This window comes from Canis lupus, chromosome 27 (assembly GCF_011100685.1).
Source record: "Canis lupus familiaris isolate Mischka breed German Shepherd chromosome 27, alternate assembly UU_Cfam_GSD_1.0, whole genome shotgun sequence".
NCBI lineage: Eukaryota > Metazoa > Chordata > Mammalia > Carnivora > Canidae > Canis > Canis lupus.
In genome coordinates, this window is record NC_049248.1 from 12,505,885 (window position 1) to 12,524,217 (window position 18,333).

At 42.2% G+C, this 18,333-nt stretch overlaps 1 protein-coding gene across 8 annotated transcripts in view; it reads right to left on the minus strand.

Annotated features, from left to right (window-relative positions):
- Window positions 1-627: 627 nt before the first annotated feature.
- Window positions 628-18,333, minus strand: part of GPR19 (G protein-coupled receptor 19) — a 40,391-nt gene continuing 22,685 nt past the window's right edge. For 7 of the 8 annotated variants that reach the window (XM_038576840.1, XM_038576839.1, XM_038576836.1 and 4 more), the window contains 2 exons: window positions 8,925-8,956; window positions 628-1,959 (listed from right to left, as the gene is read on the minus strand). In XM_038576840.1, coding sequence (XP_038432768.1) covers window positions 690-1,959; window positions 8,925-8,956 — 1,302 coding nt within the window. In that variant the 3' untranslated portion in view covers window positions 628-689. The remainder of the gene's footprint in view (window positions 1,960-8,924; window positions 8,957-18,333) is intronic. The other variant, XM_038576843.1, reaches the window with a different exon arrangement.

Genomic DNA, 18,333 nt, shown 5'->3' on the forward strand with positions numbered 1-18,333 from the left:
GGGACACAGATGTGAGAAAAACACCATGTTGACTTTAGAATTTTCAGGGCATCATCATTGCTTAGGTTAGGGGGCAGGGGGAGGCTATTAGGCAACTTTATCCGTTTTCTTTCCCTAATAATCCTAATTAAAATTCAATCACAGAGGACTTCCCAGCAAGTTCTAGTATATTCCATCCACAGGAGATCTGGGCAATGGTGGTTACTTGGAAGAAGGTGATGTAAAAACACACAATATTAATACTCCCTCAATGTTACTTAGAGAAATCCACATCTCTGAGACATGTGACACAAAAGATTTCATTTGGAACAGAAGCCCATAGTTACAAAATTTCAGTAGGGAGAAGAAAAAAGAGACAGAATAAAACTAACTTGAGTCATGAATCAAAGACTGTGTGTATGGTTTATGCTTTTTGGACCTAATAATGTAGGAAAGCATTCTGTTTTTTTATGCATGTAACTAATATAGTAAAAGGACTACTGAGCATAGCTCAAGATAAAGCTTCCTCTAAAACAAAAAGCAACCAAAATAAAACCACAGAAATTATAATCAATAATTAAATGCACTTTACATAATAAAACATTTCCTTCAGCAAATTGGTTGGAAAAAAAACATAAATAGCTTCTGTTTTTAGAGTTAAAGCTTTTTAATCTCTGGCACATAACAATAATTGAAAGAATTCTGCGAAATTACACAAAAGTATTTGGTGGATTTGAATTAATGGGCCAAGCGAGCTTTTTTTCCTTGGCTTCTCTGTCAAATGAATCATAGATCGAGTCTTTGGTTATAGTTTTGGCCGTGGGAGGAATTTCTGAAATGCCAACGTAGTTTTTTTTGGCCATCCTTGAACTGGTTGTGATAGTATAGGCATTGCTTCGGTAACACTTCATTGAGGACATGCAAAAAGTCTCTTTCATTCCTCTCCTAAAGTTGGCATTATAGATGGAATACAGTGTAGGTTTAGAGGCTGAAGAACTAAAGGATATCCATGTGATAGCCGTGAAAACAAGGGAACTTTTCTTGGAGTCTCGTTCGTGGGGGTGCCACAGCTGAGCTACATGGAAAGGCAGCCAAGAGAGCAAAAACAACAGATTCAAAATGAGGAACATCTTGATAGTTTTCACTTTTGTCCTTGGGACAATGTTCATCGTCCTCCTCACTGTTCGGCCATCAGTGCCTATTCTCCAAATATACTTCACAACCTTCTGGTAAAATAAGATGATGAGGATGGATGGAATCACAAAGCTCACCAAGAAATGGATGATGGTATAGGTGGTTCCTTCCCAAGATGAAGGGAAGAAATAGTTGCAGTGACTGTCCCAGCTGGAGCCAAAGAAAAAGAACACGGGGCTCACAAAGGCTGCATCAAAGATCCACGATGCCGCGATCATTTTCTTGGCTTTTTCCCTGGATACCTTGAAGCTCAGAGGATAGACGATGGTGTAGAACCGGTCTATGCAGATGGAGAGGAGAACGTAGATCTGGACACCCGGCGTGAGATACTGAAAATACCTCACGACCTTGCACATCACACTGCCAAGTGTCCACCTCCCAGTGGCAAACTGAAGCAGGACAAAAGGCGTGCTGGCCACGCTGATGAGGAGATCCGCGCAGGCCATGGAGACCACAAAGTAGTTGGTGGTGGACTGAGTCCTCCTACTCCTGTGGATGACCAAACAAACCAGGGAATTGCCAAATATAGAAAACAACCACAGGGTCCCAAAGAAAATGCTGGCAGTGGCCACTTCCCCAGGTTTCAGTCCAGGCTGCAGGCCAGTTCTGTTGTTCATCCAACTGTGCTCCTCCTGTAGTTCTGTCAGGTCATGGCTTGGCAGGGGTGTGGTTGTTTCAGTGCAGCTGTGGTTCTGGAGGGGCACCAGAAGTGTGGGAATAACCAGAGGCGGCTTGCTGTTATCCATTCTGTGAGCAAAAACCATACTCACTTTTTCCCTCTTAGTTCTGGATAAGGAAAGAAGAATGAGGCCTCCTGTTAAAATGGTGTTACAAAGAGCAGCTCCTAAGGCTAACAATCTTATTTGACACTTAGACTGGTTGTCATTTGCCAGCGAGGAGGACTTGTGCATTGGCAGGAAAACTGGACTACCAATCAGAAAAGGCTCTAGCTCCATCTCGCTTTCGTTTTAGGAGCAGTTTTAGCTGATCCCAGCTTAGGCTCTCTTGGGCCTCCCCTCTCTCGACCTGTGGTCGAGTGAGGCAGAACTCATGCCAAGCCCCACGCCTGAACATACATACCCGTATTGCCTTCACTCACTGGGAACCACAAAGGGTTAGGGTGCTCAAATCTGGCTCATGGTAAGGATACTGCGCCCCAAATGAAGAGCTGCTGGGATGCAGGGCATGTAGGTGAGAAGTCACTAAATGTCGTGACACTAAAGCAATGAGGCTGCGAGCAGAAAATGTGGGCAGATGGAAACATACATGTGAGCTATGGAAATAGCTCAGAAGGATCTGTGCGTTCAGACTGGCTGGCTCCTGGAAACAGCCCTGTTCTTACTTATGCAGAATTTCCAGCACAGAAGCATTATGGAAGTACCTGGAGCAATTGTATGTAACACTTTTACATGAGCCAGAAGTAGTGCCTAGTTTAATGACATCTGAAAATAGCTCACTTTCTCCAAAAGATGATGTAGTGCATGTTCTAATAGGTTTGCCACTTATCAGTGACATATCTTCATGTCCCTCTGCTGTTACTGTTTCATAAAATGACATATTGACTGCAAACATACAAGATGTTCTCTAAAGAATTTAACCAGGTTACTGGAAAGCTTATGGCATCTGGATGATTAAAAGCAACCAACTAGGACACCTGGGTGGCTCAGTTAGTTACATGTCTGCCTTCGGCTTAGGTCATGATCCTCGGGTTCTAGGGTGGAGCCCCACATCCACATGAGCTCTCTGCTCAGAGGGGAGTCTGCTTCTCCTTCTCTCTCTGCCCTTCCCTCCAATTTGTGTTCTTGCTCACTATGCTCTCGCTATGATCCTTATATATAGAAGAATATTTAAAAGTTTAGCCCTTATTTTAACCTCTGGGAGGGTACTATTGGGTGAGAAAAGAAGTTATACTTTTTAATAGGTAAAACAATTATATACCTTAAAAAATAAAAAATAAAACAATTATATAATTGTGGGCTATTCAGTTAAAATTGGGGTGATTTGGGTTGCAGTTAGATTATTAAGGTATAATTTGGTCTGAACCTATTAAGCAGAAGGGAGAAAGCACAGCACCTAAATCCAAAATAACCAGAGCAACTCCATGTAGGCTGTGGCACAATGGGAGGGTGCTCCAGTAGCAGGCTCCAACAGGACCCAGTGTCCCCCTTGCTGGGCTCCTGTGACTAGCCTCACAAAAAAAACCTTTCCAAAGTTTTAGAGGTGGGATTAAAAAATAGGTTTGTTTGTTTGTTTGTTTGTTTGTTTAAAAGATTTCATTTTGGGGGTGTGTGCCTGGGTGGCTCAGGAAGTTTGCCTTTGGCTCAGGTCATGATCTCAGGGTGCTGGGATCGAGCCACATATCAGGCTCCATGCTCATTGAGGAGTCTGCTCCTCCATCTGCCCCTACCATGCTCTTGCTCTCTCTCTCAAATAAACAAACAAAATCTTTTTTAAAAATGTAAAGATCTTTTTTTTAAAGTAATCTCTAGGGGATCCCTGGGTGGCGCAGGGGTTTGGCGCCTGCCTTTGGCCCAGGGCGCGATCCTGGAGACCCGGGATCGAATCCCACGTCCGGCTCCCGGTGCATGGAGCCTGCTTCTCCCTCTGCCTATGTCTCTGCCTCTCTCTTTTTCTCTGTGTGACTATCATAAATAAATAAAAGAAAAAAATATAAAAGTAATCTCTATATCCAATGCGGGGCTAGAACTCACAATCCTGAGATCAAGAGTTGTATACTCCACTGACAGAGCCAGCCAGGTGCCTCTAAGAATAGTTCTTAATGAAAGAACAGTTCTTAATGGCCCACTTTCCTTGAAGGACTTTTGCACTAATTTGTGGCAGAGAGAGGAGTGTTAATATATATTGTCCTCCCCAAGAAACCACATTCAACAAAAATCTGAAGCTCAGGGTAGTAAATGCCAGTCCTGTATTACCTGTAGGCTTTTTTGTCCGTAAGGCAGCTCTACTTGATTTCTCAAAAGAAACATAAGGTAATTAGACATTGGACTACCAGAAGACCTTTAAGCATGGCTGGCTGGTTGATGGTCAGTTGTAAGAACAGCAACCATACTATCCATATCAAGAAATCAGTATACAGGGCAGCCCTGGTGGCTCAGAGGTTTAGCGCCACCTTCAGTCCAGGGACTGATCTTGGAGCCCCAGGATCAATTCCCACGTTGGGAACCTGCTTGGAGCCTGCTTCTCCCTCTGCCTGTGTCTCTGCCTCTCTCTCTCTCTCTGTCTCTCATGAATAAATAAATGAATAAAATCTTTTAAAAAAATTAGTATACATACGATATAAAATTAGCACTGTCCTAGAAAATCTGGAATGCATGACCTTTATACTTATAAAATTGAAATAATCTCTTCAGCTTCATATGTGTAAAACCTACAAAATGCCCACCCCCAATTTTTTTTTTTGGAGATTTAAACCTTAGGGGTGCCTGGCTGGCTCAGTCAGTAGAGCTTGCAACTTGGTCGCAAGGTTGGGAGTTTGAGCCTCACATTGGGTATAGAGATCACTTACAAACAACATCTTAAGAAAAATGAAATAAAATAAAGATTTAAGGTTTAAAACAGGGGTGCCTGGGTGGCTCAGTTGGTTAAGCGCCTGCCTTTGGCTCAGGTCGTGGTCCCTGGGTCCTGGGATTGACCCCTGAGTCAGGTTCCCTGCTCCTCTGGGAGTCTGCTTCTCCCTCTGTCTGCCATTCTTCCTCCTGCTTGTGCTCTCTCTCTCTCTGTCAAATGCATAAAATCTTTTAAAATAAATAAAATAAAAGTTTAAAACAGATGAGCAATTATCCCAGGCAGAAAAAGCAGCTCTAAACTTCTCAGGGATGCCTGTAGCCTAAATAAAACAGTAACTGGTGGCATGGGCACTATTCTGTCCTCAATACACAGATTTTGAAACCTGTGAACTTAACTTTTGTTTCTCCCTTCCTCTCATACCAAAACCCTGCAGATGAAACTCGAGTTCACTACCACAACCAAGCACTGTGAGGCCTCCCATCTTCCATCATTTCCTCCAGCTGCCTTACACCAGTGAGCTTGTCTGCTGGGTCCTCCAGCCCCACCACAGGGAGGCAGAGGATCCCACTCAGAAACTGGACCAGGGAGCCTTGAGGAGCTCCTGGGTCCAGGTCTCTCCTGATGATGGCAGGCTTTTCAGACTCTATGTAAAACTGCAGTAGCTCTGTTCATTCATTCAAGAAACCAAGACACTATGCTAGGTCCTAGGTGAACAAAGATAAGCAAGGCCCAGAAGAGGGAAAATGTATAAATAAGCTGCCTAACTGTATTGTAACTAAATTCTGTAATAATTATAATTGATGCTAAAAAGAAAAGGAACTAAGCGGCAGATAAAAACAAGGATCCAATTTGGCATGGGAGAGGAGAAGGGAAGATTCCATAGAGAGGATGTTTGAGCTGGGGACGTGGACTGGGACTTCTTTAGGGAGGCAAGGGACTGAAAAAAACATTCCAAGGCGGGGAGAGAGAGAGCACATGGAATGGTTTGGAGGATCATCCTTCCGGGTTGATCTTTTTTGGGCCATTTTCCCTTTAGAGACATTGTTTTCTGCAAACCACACCTCCCAGAGTCGATAGTTTCTAAATGCCCTACAATCAAACTAACCTAACTTTTTTCCAAGGTTACATTTTCTGTATTCATGGGCTGCAATGTGGTCAGAAGGTGGAGGAGAATATTGACATATCCAGAATGGCGGTGGTATCCTTGTTCACACAGCAGTTTGTCAGTAGTTTACTACAGCATCTCCCAAGTGTGTTCTGCTTTACAGCAATGGTTCTCTAGCTTAGCCACGCATCGGACTTTCCCAGGGAGATTTATAAAAATACCCATGCCCTGGTCCTACCCCAGAGATTCTAATTTAATTGGTCTGCAGTGCAGCCTGGGCAGCGGGAAATTTCAGGGTTCCCCAGGTGATCCTAATGTGCAGGAATCCCAGCTTTAGAATTGCTTCTATGTTTCTGTCTTCCCCCAGCAAGCTGTGGGCTCCCAGAGGAAGAATGTTATTCTTTTTTCTTTACATTGATAATTGTTACTAAGTATTTATTGGATCAAATCCATAAGGACAGAGAACTAAAACCATGACTCCTACTCTAAGTGGGGCTCTGCTAGGAGAATTAAACCTAGAGATAGCCTTTGTGTCTTCTCTGAGAGCTGAAACATTGGCGACCACATGGAGAAAGGGAAAACAGACTCCTGAGAAGAGCCAGGCAGGCAAAATTGAAGTCACCCTGGACGACTGCTACCTGCAGTAGAGTTCTCATTTTTTTCTTTTTTAAAGATTTTATTTATTTATTCATGAGAGACAGAGAGAGAATGGCAGAGATACAGGCAGAGGGAGAAGCAGGCTCCCTGTAGGGAGCCCAACACGGGACTGGATCCCAGGACCCCATGATCATGCCCTGAGCCAAGGGCAGACGATCTACTGCTGAGCCACCCAGGCATCCCAGTAGAGTCCTCATTTAAGGGAGAGTGAAGGTAGCTGAGGTGTCCTCAGACAGGCTTCTGTAATCCCACTCCGGAAAAAAATAGCCTGCCATATCATAACTAAGTTCGAGGATCCCAAAGTAAAGTTTCAGAAAGGTCTCCTCTGCTCCATTAATTTGGAAATAAATCCTTCTTCAGGGGAATGTTTCTGAAATACAAGGGCTGCTTAATTATTATGTTTGGCTCTTCCACATGCAGTAACTTAACAGTAATAGAAAAGACGTCACCTCTTTCCTGATCAACCTGTGTTTTCCCATCCTGTTCTGAGACTGTCATATGACACACCACGCTGAGTATTGAAGGTCCTTATTAAAATATATCTCTATAAAGGGGCATCTGGGTGGCTCAGTTGATTAAGCATCCAACTCTTGATTTCAGCTCAGGTCATGATCTTAGGGTTGTAAGATGGAGCCCCACGTCTAGCATGGAGTCTGCTTAAGATTCTCTCCCTCTGCCCCTCCCCACCCCTGCACACTCTCTTTCAAAAAAAAAAAAAAGAAAAGAAAAGAAAAGAAAGAAAATCTGGGGTGCCTGGGTGGCTCAGTCAGTTAAATGTCTGCCTTCAGTCCAGGTCGTGATCCCAGGGTTCTGGGATCAAGCCCAAAGTCAGGCTCCCTGTTCAGCAGGGAGCCTGCTTCTCCCTCTGCCCCTCCCCCTGCCCATGTTCTCTTCTTGTTGGCAGTCTCTCAAATAAATGAATACATCTTTTTAAAAAAAGATCTGAGAGGACTCATTCATCTATCATGCTCTAATACCGGTGTTTTAATACATAGGTGTTGAAATGATGGATGGGTTGACATGGTATCAAACTAGGGACTGGGTGGACCTAGGTAACAATGGGAGCCTAGGGGGTCTGGAGGCTGGGGTAAATGTCTATCACTGTGTATAATAATTTTTATTTTGAATGTTCGTCTTCCCCATAAGGTTATGAGTCTCTTAAGGACAGTGGCTATGTTTTTATCTCTAAATCCCTAGGGCATATAGATATTAATAAAAGTTTACTAAAAATAAATGGGTAAGTGTGTTAATAAAAAGTATCCAATACTTGAGGGATGCCAGGGTGGCTCAGTCAGTTAAGCATCCAACTCTTGGCTTCAGCTCAGGTTGTGATCTCAGGGTTGTGAGACTGAGCCTCACAGCAAACTCTGCATGGGAGTGAGGCCTACTTAGGATTCTCTCTCTCTCTCTCTCTCCCTCTCTGCCTCTCGCCTCCCTCTCAAATAAAAAAAAAAAAAAGGATTTTTAAAAAAAGTATCCAATACTTGAAAATAAGGCAAAGAGAGTATAGAATATCTTTTTAATATCATGCTAGGACATTGTTATATAGGCTTCCCCTAAGAATTATTTAATTCTCTGGGAGAATGCATCTGTGCTTGCATCTGTGCTTGATTTTGCTATTTACTACATGACTAGAGCCCAGACATTGTGAAGATACATGTTAACATGGAGATTTCTGTATAGCAGAAAAATTAACCCGAAAGGTGATGAACTTTTTGCTCTGTAGGACATTAACCAGTTTTTTGTCTATCTAGCAATCTTATGTCCACCTTCTTTAAAAAAAAAAAAAAAAAAGACAATAACAATAACAAAAGCCTATAAATACATATTTACTTAAATGCTCTTGGAACCAGCCTAATTATCTCACTGGTTCCTTCAGTAGTAAGTTGATAAATCTCTGACATACATTCACCTTCTATTTGTATAAGTCATGATTTTATTTATTTGTTTGTTGGAGAGGAGGGCAGAGGGAGAGAGACAGTATTAATCAGACTCCATGCCCAGCACAGAGTTGATAGTAGGACACTGAGATCATGACCTGAGCCAAAATCAAGTCAGACCCTTAACCAACTGAGCCACCCAGGAGCCCCAAGGGTCATAATCTTAGCTTTCTGCAAATCACACTGACGGATGGATGAATATATGAATGATGAGAAACAAACAAAAGGACCACAAAGAGGCACAGAAGAGTATAGCTAACAAACTTTGTGTACTTCACAATTCTATCTGGGGCTATTCCTGGCCAAGCATATCAACTGTGGTTTAGGCTTATTCTTGATTCAAAGAACCCTAACAACTGATTCTTTTCCATCATGAAATTACAAAGATTCACAGACCTTCTCATAGCATAGGAGGACCATTTTTATTTTTGACTTTTTGTTCAGAAATTTAATGTCAAACTAGAATTTTTATAATGTTGAATTTTTACATGATTTGGTTAAAAAAAAAAAAACAAACTCACATTTTCTGTAGAATGGTAAGCATCTGCTGGTCCTAAGGAGATACATAAGATAAGGCTATTTACTAATGAAATAAGATTAATAACAATGAGGACAATAGTTATAACAATAGTATGGAGAATTGATAGTTATTTTGTGATAATGTGTCAGGTACCTGTGAGGTAGGTAACATTATTAGCTCTATTTCACAGTGGGAAAAACTGAAGTTCCTCCCCAATATCATACAGTTATATAGGAGTCGCCTCAGTATTGCCTCGCTCCAAAGCCCATGCTCTTAACCAACCCTGGGGGCTTCATGCCTCAGGAGACCACAAAAGGCTGGGTCCTGAATTCAGAGTCAAACTGGCTATACATGGATAGGTCTTTCTTAACTCCTCAATCAAACACAGGAATGTGAAATTACTCTGCCACAGCCTCTTGCCTACCCACAGATACATCTGTTCAATATGCTAGCTCAGAAATATGTGACATAGTGAACATTTGGGGGAAAAAATCACTCCCACCATATACTGCACAGAGGCTTGGCATCAAAAGTGCAGTAGACACGTTGGTCTGGAAATACTGCCTTTACTCAGAATAAAGAATATAAGACTACTGGAAATTCATTACGACAGATGATTAACTGTTATAGCCTTTACATGCAGGATGAAAGCAGACCTCTAAACCAGTTTGAACTGAAGACAAGTTTGATCAATGGTATTAATTATTCCAAGTAACAAATAGTCCCCTTTAAATTTTAATTGTTGTAACTCACAAAATACCATGGTCATAGATATTTTCTCCTAGACCTTTCATGGTGATGTAGGCTTGATTTGTGTATATATGAAAATAAGAAATGCCCAGAACAGTGGTGGGTGACTGGCTTGCGTGAGCTCCCCAGAGCCAGATGTGCACATTTCTTCCCGACTCCAACTTCCATGACATCATGTTGCTATAAATCTGCCACGGTCGGAATGTTCACACCATGGAAAGTGACAAATGACACAAATCAGCGTTTTTTTTTTTTTTCCCCTTTTTTTTTTTCCCCCTGTGCAGCCAGTTGTTACACATTTACCAGCCTACGACTTCCAATAGGGCAAGGTTTACAGGGAGACATATCCTGAAGCCTTGAATTTACAAATGTCTAAGGAGGCCACACAGGCATTTCAGAAGCTTCTTGAATGACTCTCTTGCTATCTGGCCCTCAGCTATGAGTTTGGTGTACACACCGAGCTGAGTGCTTTATGGAACTATAGAAGACCCAGGCAGCCACAAGCATGACTTTGGTGAGAGGGATCAGGAAAATCAGAGAGGATAAGATGTGTTTTCACAATGTGCCATCCAGATACAGCTGCCAGATGAAATACAGGATGCCCAAGTAAGGGTGAATTTCAGATCAATGACAATTTTTTTTACCATAGATATGGTCCATACAATATCCCATACAACATCCAACTGGTATCCTATATTTTTATTAGCTAAATCTGGCAAACCTACACCCAGAACGTAATCCTGTGCTGAAATACATCTATTTTTCATCTCACAATATAGGAATATTGCAAAGTGGATACATTTGCAAGCTTTGAAGTCAGACAGCTGAAGTGTAAATCCCACTTCTCACACACTAATTAGTTGTCACCCAGGACAAATTATCTAACCCTCTTGGGCTCCAGTTTTATAATCTATAAAATGAGGATAATTAGTCCCTATCTCACTTGATTATTAGGAATATTAAATGAGATAATATATGCATAGGAATTAAATGAGTTAGTACAAGTCAATCTGCCTGGTTTGAGGAAAACACTCAAGAAGAGTTATTCTTGTATAGTTCTGTTTATTATCTAATATGCTGTCTGGCACATAGCAAGGGCTCAAAAATTTAGCACTCTCGGGGCACCTGGGTGGTTCAGCTGGTTAAGCATCTGACTTCAGTTCAGGTCATGACCTTAGGGTCCTGGGATGGAGCCCTGAATTGGGTTCTGTGCTCAGCTGGGAGTCTGTTTCTCCCTCTTCCCCTCTTCCAGTTCATGATCTCTCTCTCAAATAAAATCTTTAAAAAAAAAAACAAACAGCAACAATAAACAAAGACAAAAACAAAAACAAAAATAACCTAGCATTCTTATGAAGGTTCCTCAAGTTAAAAATAGGGGCACCTGGGGGGCTCAGCAGTTGAGTGTCTGCCTTAGGCTCCGGGCATGATCCTGGGGTCCTGGGATCGAGTCCCACATTGGGCTCCCTGCAGGAAGCCTGCTTCTCCCTCTGCCTGTGTCTCTGCCTCTCTTTCTCTGTGTCTCTCATTAATAAGTAAAATCTTTAAAAAAGTTAAAAATAGAACTACCCTATGATCCAGCAATTTTACTTCTAGGTATTTACCCAAAGAATAAAAAAATACCGATTCAAAGGGAAACATGCACCCTGATGCTGATAGCAGTATTATCAACAATAGCCAAATTATGGAAACAACCCAAGTGTCCACTGATTGATGAATGGTTGGTCACCCAATGGCCATTCCTAACTTCTCCCTTGCCTTCCAATCTCAAGAGGTTGAAAAGGCAAGATAACCATTTTCCACCATCCTTTGCTGCTAGGGATGATCCTATCAACATCATCTGCTTCTGGCAATAAGACAAGAGAAAATCTCTAGGAGGGTGTTGGGAAGTTCTTGGGAAAATATTTCTTTCTTAGTAAGAGGAAACAGGCATGTGGAAGGTGTTATCTTTCGTGGGCCTGGCTGCCCCTTACTTCTTATCTTTGTAAACTGTCATGTAAAGATGTCAGGGCACTGGGTGATATCTTATAAGGTCAAGGGAAGTCCTGAGACTCAAAAAGATACTACCCAGTGTCCTGACACCATGGTGCTGCTAGAACAGCCACTGCTAGTCTTATTAATAAGCAGTATGCTAGGACTTTAAGACTGAGTTTTCTGTTATTTGCCTCTAAAATCATCCTGATTGGGGATCCCTGGGTGGCTCAGCAGTTTAGCGCCTGCCTTTGGCCCAGGGCGCAATCCCGGCGTGGAGCCTGCTTCACCCTCCTCCTGTGTCTCTGCTCCCCCCCCCCCATGTCTATCATAAATAAATAAATTTTCTTTTAAATAAATAAATAAATAAAATCATCCTGACTGACCTAGGGTCATATTTCAGATTGAGCGGCAGAGAAGGGTTCTCTGAAGAAGTGATACTAGAGCTAAAGCCCCAGTGAGGGGGAGGCCAGCCATGTGAAAATCAGAAGAGCATTCTGGGCAGAAGCAATGTGTGCAAAGACCCTGGGGCAGTAATAAGCTTGTTATATAGCTGGAGCATATGAATGTGGATGAAAATGGCACCTGACATAATCAGAAAGGTAGGCAGGGGGGATCAGATCACATATGGCATTGTAGGGCACACATATTAGTCCCACTGCAGTGAAATCCACTGCAGGTTTTAGGCAAAGGAATGATAGGAATATGACCTGATTTATGTTTTAAAAATACAACTTTAAGGACACCTGGATGGCTCAGTGGTTGAGCGTCTGCCTTTGGCTCAGGGCATGGTCCCGGGGTCCTGGGATCGAATCCCGCGCTGGGCTTCCCTCGAAGAGCCTGCTTCTCCCTCTGCCTATGTCTCTGCCTCTCTTTCTGTGTCTCTCATGAATAAATAAATAAAATCTTAAAAAAAAATACAACTTTAATTGCTGTGTAGGTGGCTGAGAGGTGTAGGGGGCACCAATTAGGAGGGCTATTACAATAACCTAAGTAAAACAAAACAAAACAAAACAATAACCTAAGTAGTAATAATAATGGCTTAGCCCTAGGAGTGATGTTGATGGAGAAAAGTAGATGGGATACTGAAAATATTCTGGAGACAGCCAACATGATTTGCTGATGTGTGATGGAGTTTGGAGATAGGGATAACTCCTAGGTTTGAGAGTTTGAGATGAGGGGAGAAAGTCTGGGGAGCTAGAAATCAATAATTTTATTTTGGGTGAGCATTCTTATTAGACACCCAAGCAGAGATATCCCGTTGGCAGATGAATATTAAAGTTTGGAGAAATGTCTATTCAGATTCTTTGCCCATTTTCATTAATTCACTCATCATTCTATAAATACTATTTTAAGATCACACCATGTGCCAGAATGTACTGTGTTAAGAATCAGGTATACAACAGCCAATAAAACTGTGTCCCTACTTTCATGAAGATCACAGTCTAATTATGATTATGTTGTGGAGGGATGCAGAGAAGAGTAATAGATAAGCAGAAGTAAAAACAGTAAATTGTAATCAGTTCTGTGAAAGAAAAGAGCAGAGCATGGCAGGAAGACCCTCTTTTGGGCAGGGTGGTCGAGGAAGCACTGGAAGCAGCCAAGACAAAGAAGAACAGGGCCACCTATAGTAGACTCTCTAGGACTCCTGCTGCAGACAGATGATAGGACAAGGAAACTGAGTCAGGAAGCTGCCTCATCCCCAGCCACCTTTCAGATCCTAAGCAAGGTTTCAGGCTCCCTGGGGCCTGGCCTTAGTACTTGTGATAGGCTGTTTTCCTTGAGGCAACTCTCTGCAATCCCCACCTAATGGGGAGGGAAAGAGCAGGGAAGAGAAAAAAGGGGGGTGGGCGGAGCCTGGAGGGACAAAGTGCCTCTGGGAACTTCCTTGAACTCTTGTACCAGATGGGTTCCTCTATTCTCCCATCCCACTCCACACTATGTTCACATTGGGTCATTTAAAAAGGGCACAAAGGGCCCTATGCTTAGAGGAGGAAGGAAGCAGGGGAAGAGGAGGTCTGACTCACTCACCTACAGGTCACTGCTCCATGGAGTCAGTGCTGTCCATTGATAACTGCAATTGGAAGACTCCACCACATCAAACAGATGGAAGAAAAGTCACTGGGGTTTTGATTTGTGCTGTGCTCCTTGCTGAGATTTTTTTTCCTATCACCTTCTGAGAATGAACTCAGACCCTAAGTGCTGCCTTGTCTGGAGGAGAGTTGTATCACTGGACTCAAAATAACTGTTACCTTGGCTTTTATTTTCTGGGGGCTGAGTTCTCTGAGGGGATTTTTACAAAGGTTAGGTGGGAGAAACAAGGATGTCTGAACCAGGTGTGGCTGTGGCCCCTGGAGCCATGCAAAAGGCAGGCCTAGACAGTCACAAGAGATCTTTTTGGGATTACAAAAGGCTCTTAAATTTGATTATGGTGATGGTTGCGCAACTCTGTAAATATAACAAAAATTACCGCCATGATCTGGAAGAAATGTATGCATTCCTGGAAACTTATAAATTACCAAAACTGAAACAGGAAGAACTAGAAAACCTGAATAGACCAATAACCAGCAAGGAAACGGAAGCAGTCATTAAAAACCTCCCAAGAAACAAGAGTCCAGGGCCAGATGGCTTCACAGGGGAATCTACCAAACATTTAATTTTTTTTTTTAATTTTTATTTATTTATGATAGTCACAGAGAGAGAGAGAGAGAGAGGCAGAGACACAGGCAGAGGGAGAAGCAGGCTCCATGCACCGGGAGCCTGATGTGGGATTCGATCCCGGGTCTCCAGGATCGCGCCCTGGGCCAAAGACAGGCGCTAAACCGCTGCGCCACCCAGGGATCCCTACCAAACATTTAAAGAAGAAATAATACCTATTCTACTAAAGCTATTTCAAAAGATAGAAATGGGAAGAAAACTTCCAAACTCGTTTTATGAGGCCAGCATCACCTTGATCCCAAAACCAAAGACCCCATCAAAAAGAGGAATTACAGATCAATATCCCTTATGAACATGGACGTCAAAATATTCAGCAAGATACAGCCAATAGGATCCAACAGTACATTAAAAGGATTATTCACCACGACCAAATGGGATTTATTCCTGGGATGCAAGAGTAGTTCAACATTCATAAATCAATCAACGTGATATGTCACATCAATAATAGAAAAGACAAGAATCATATGATTCTCTCAATTGGTGCAGAAAAAGCATTTGACAAAATACAGCATCCTTTCTTGATTAAAACTCTTCAAAGTGTAGGGATAGAGGGAACATACCTCAACATCATAAAAGGCATCTACAAAAGCCCACAACGAATATCATTCGTGTTCCTAAGGTCAGGAACACAACAGGGATGCCCACTCTCACCACTGTTGTTCAACATAGTACTAGAAGTCCTAGCCACTAGCAATCAGACAACAAAAAGAAGTAAAAGGCATTCAAATTGGCAAAGAAGAAATCAAACTCTCACTCTTTGCAGATGATATAATACTGTATATGGAGAACCCAAAAGACTCCACCCCAAAATTGCTAGAACTCACAGCAATTCAGCAATGTGGCAGGATACAAAATGAATGCACAGAAATCAGTTGCATTTCTCTACACTAACGAGACAGAATGAAAAGAAATTAAGGATTCGATCCCATTTACAATTGCACCAAAAACCATAAAATACCTAGGAATTTAGCCATTCTCACTGGTGTGAGAATAAACCTAACCAAAGAAGTAAAGGATCTGTACTCTAACAACTAAAGAACACTCATGAAAGAAATTGAGGAAGACACAAAGAGACGGGAAAACAGTCCATGCTCATGGATTGGAAGAATAAGTATTATGAAAATGTCTATGCTACCCAAAGCAATTTACACATTCAATGCAATCCCCATCAAAATATCATGGACTTTTTTCACAGAGTCGGAACAAAGAATCCTAAAATTTATATGGGACCAGAAAAGACCCCAAATAGCCAGAGGAATGTTGAAAAAGAAAACCAAAGCTGGGGGCATCATAATGCCTAACTTCAAGCTACATTACAAAGCTGTGATTATCAAGACAGCATTGAACTGGCACAAAAATAGACAATAGATCAATGGAACAGAGCCAGAAATGAACCCTCAACTCTATGGTCAACTGATCTTTAACAAAACAGGAAAGAACATCCAATGGAAAAAAACAAAACAAAACAGTCTCTTCAATAAATGGTGTTGGGAAACTTGGACAGCCATACACAAAAGAATGAAACTGAACCATTCTCTTACCATTCTCTTACACCATACACAAAGGTAAACTCAAAATGGTTGAAAGATCTAAATGTGAGACAATCCATCAAAATCCTAGAGGAGAACACAGGCAACAACCTTTTTGAACTCAGCCACAGTAACTTCTTGCTAGACACATCTTTAAAGGCAAGGGAATCAAAAGCAATAATGAACTATTGGGACATCATCAAGATAAAAAGCTTTTGCACAACAAAGGAAACAGTCAGCAAAAATTAAAAAGCAATGGGAGAAGATATTTGCAAATGACATATCTGATAAAGGGCTAGTATTGAAGATCTATGAAGAACTCATCAAATTCAATACTCAAGAAACAAAACAATCCAGTCAAGAAATGGGAAGAAGACATGAGCAGACATTTCTCCAAAGAAGACCTACACATGGCCAACAAGCACATGAAAAAATGCTTCATATTACTTGTCATCAGGGAAATACAAATCAAAATCACAATGAGATACCGCTTTACACCAGAGAGAATGGCTAAATTAACAAGACAGGAAACTACAAATGTTGGCAAGGATGTGGGAAAGGGAAACCCTCTTACACTGTTGGTGAGAATGCAAGCTGGTGCAGCCACTGTGGAAAAGAGTGTAGAGGTTCCTCAAGAAATTAAAAATAGCTACCCTAAAATTCAGCAATTGCACGACTGGGTATTTAAACCCCAAAGATATGGATGTAGTGAAATGATGGGACACCTGCACCCCAATGTTCATAGCAGCAATGTCCAGTTGCCAAACTGTGGAAGGAGCTGAGATGTCCTTTTATGGATGAATGGATAAAGAAGCAGCATACCTACCATTTATATTGACGTGGATGGAACTGGAGGGTATCATGCTGAGTGAAATAAGTCAGAGAAAGACAATTATCATATGGTTTCACTCATATGTGGAGTATAAGAAATAGTGAAAGATATCATAAGGGAAGGAGGGGAAACTGAGTGGGGAAAAATTGGAGGAAGACAAACCATGAGACTCTTGACCCTGGGAAACAAAGGGTTGTAGAAGGGGAAGTGGGGTAACTGAGTGATAGACATTAAGGAGAGCACGAGATGTGATGAGCAGTGTTATACTATATGTTGGCAAACCAAATTTAAATTAAAAAAAAAAATCACTGTCTTGTGCACTTAATATGAGTGAATGTTATGCTACATGAATAAAGCTGTTAAAAAAAAAGTAGGCCTGGGACCCTTGCCTCACTTCCTCACTGCCCTCCAGGTAATGGAAGAGTACAGCTAGGGTGGATCCAAGGCACAGAGTTCCTAGCAGGGAGTAGAGTCCACTGCCCCAGGGGTGGTACCAAAGCAGAAGATCTACTGGCCTTCAAGGGCACACACCAGCTCAGACCATAATTACATCTCTGCTATAATCAGAGGGGACACTGGGTGTTATACACAACTGATGAATTATTGAAAACTACATCTGAAACTAATAATGTACTATATGTTGGCTAATTTAATTTAATTTTAAAAATCAGAGGGGGGATCCCTGGGTGGCTCAGTGGTTTAGCGCTGCCTTCAGCCCAGGGCGTGATCCTGGAGACCTGGGATCGAGTCCCACATCGGGCTCCCTGCATGGAGCCTGCTTCTCCCTCTGCCTGTGTCTCTGACTCTCTCTCTCTCTCTCTCTGTCTCTCATGAATAAATAAATAAAATCTTTAAAATGAAAAAAAAATTAAAAATTAAAAAATCAGAGGGGATCCAAGGCTAGAGGAACCACTCCATACATTTTGCTGTCTTTACTATCCCCAGGACCTAGGAAACAGGAAGAGAGTCCCAGCAATGTTCGTCACGGACTTTCCCATTAGCCTGGTAAGATGGAGCCTTGCTGTTATTTAAAGGAAATAATGTGTGTAGTAGGCAGAATGCCGCCCCCCCAAGATGTCCATGCCACACAGCAAAAGGGATTCTGCATATATAATTAAGGTTATGAAACTTAAAATGGGAAGATTATGCTTGATTACCTAGGTGGGCACAAACTAATGAGCCCTTAAAAACACAGAGTTTTGTTTAAAAGACGAGAGAGGAGGCAAAAGAAGTCAGAGAATGATTCCAAACATGAAAAGGAGCTGACAGGCTCTGAGATACCAGGGGCTCACGTGTAAGAACCAGGGAGAGGCCACTAGGAGTTATGGATGGCCTACAACTGACGGTCATCAAGAAAATGTGACCTTGTTCCTACAACCACAAGGCACTGGATTCTGCCAACCATTGCAAAGAGCTTGGAAGGGAAATCATCCTTTTAAAAAGAACAGAGGGTAGCCAGGGTGGCTCAGCAGTTTAGCGCCGCCTTTGGTCCAGGGTGTGAGCCTGGAGACCCGGGATCGAGTCCCACATTGGGCTCCCTGCAGGGAGCCTGCTTCTCCCTCAGCCTGTGTCTCTGCATTTGTGTGTGTGTGTGTGTGTCTTGTGAATAAATA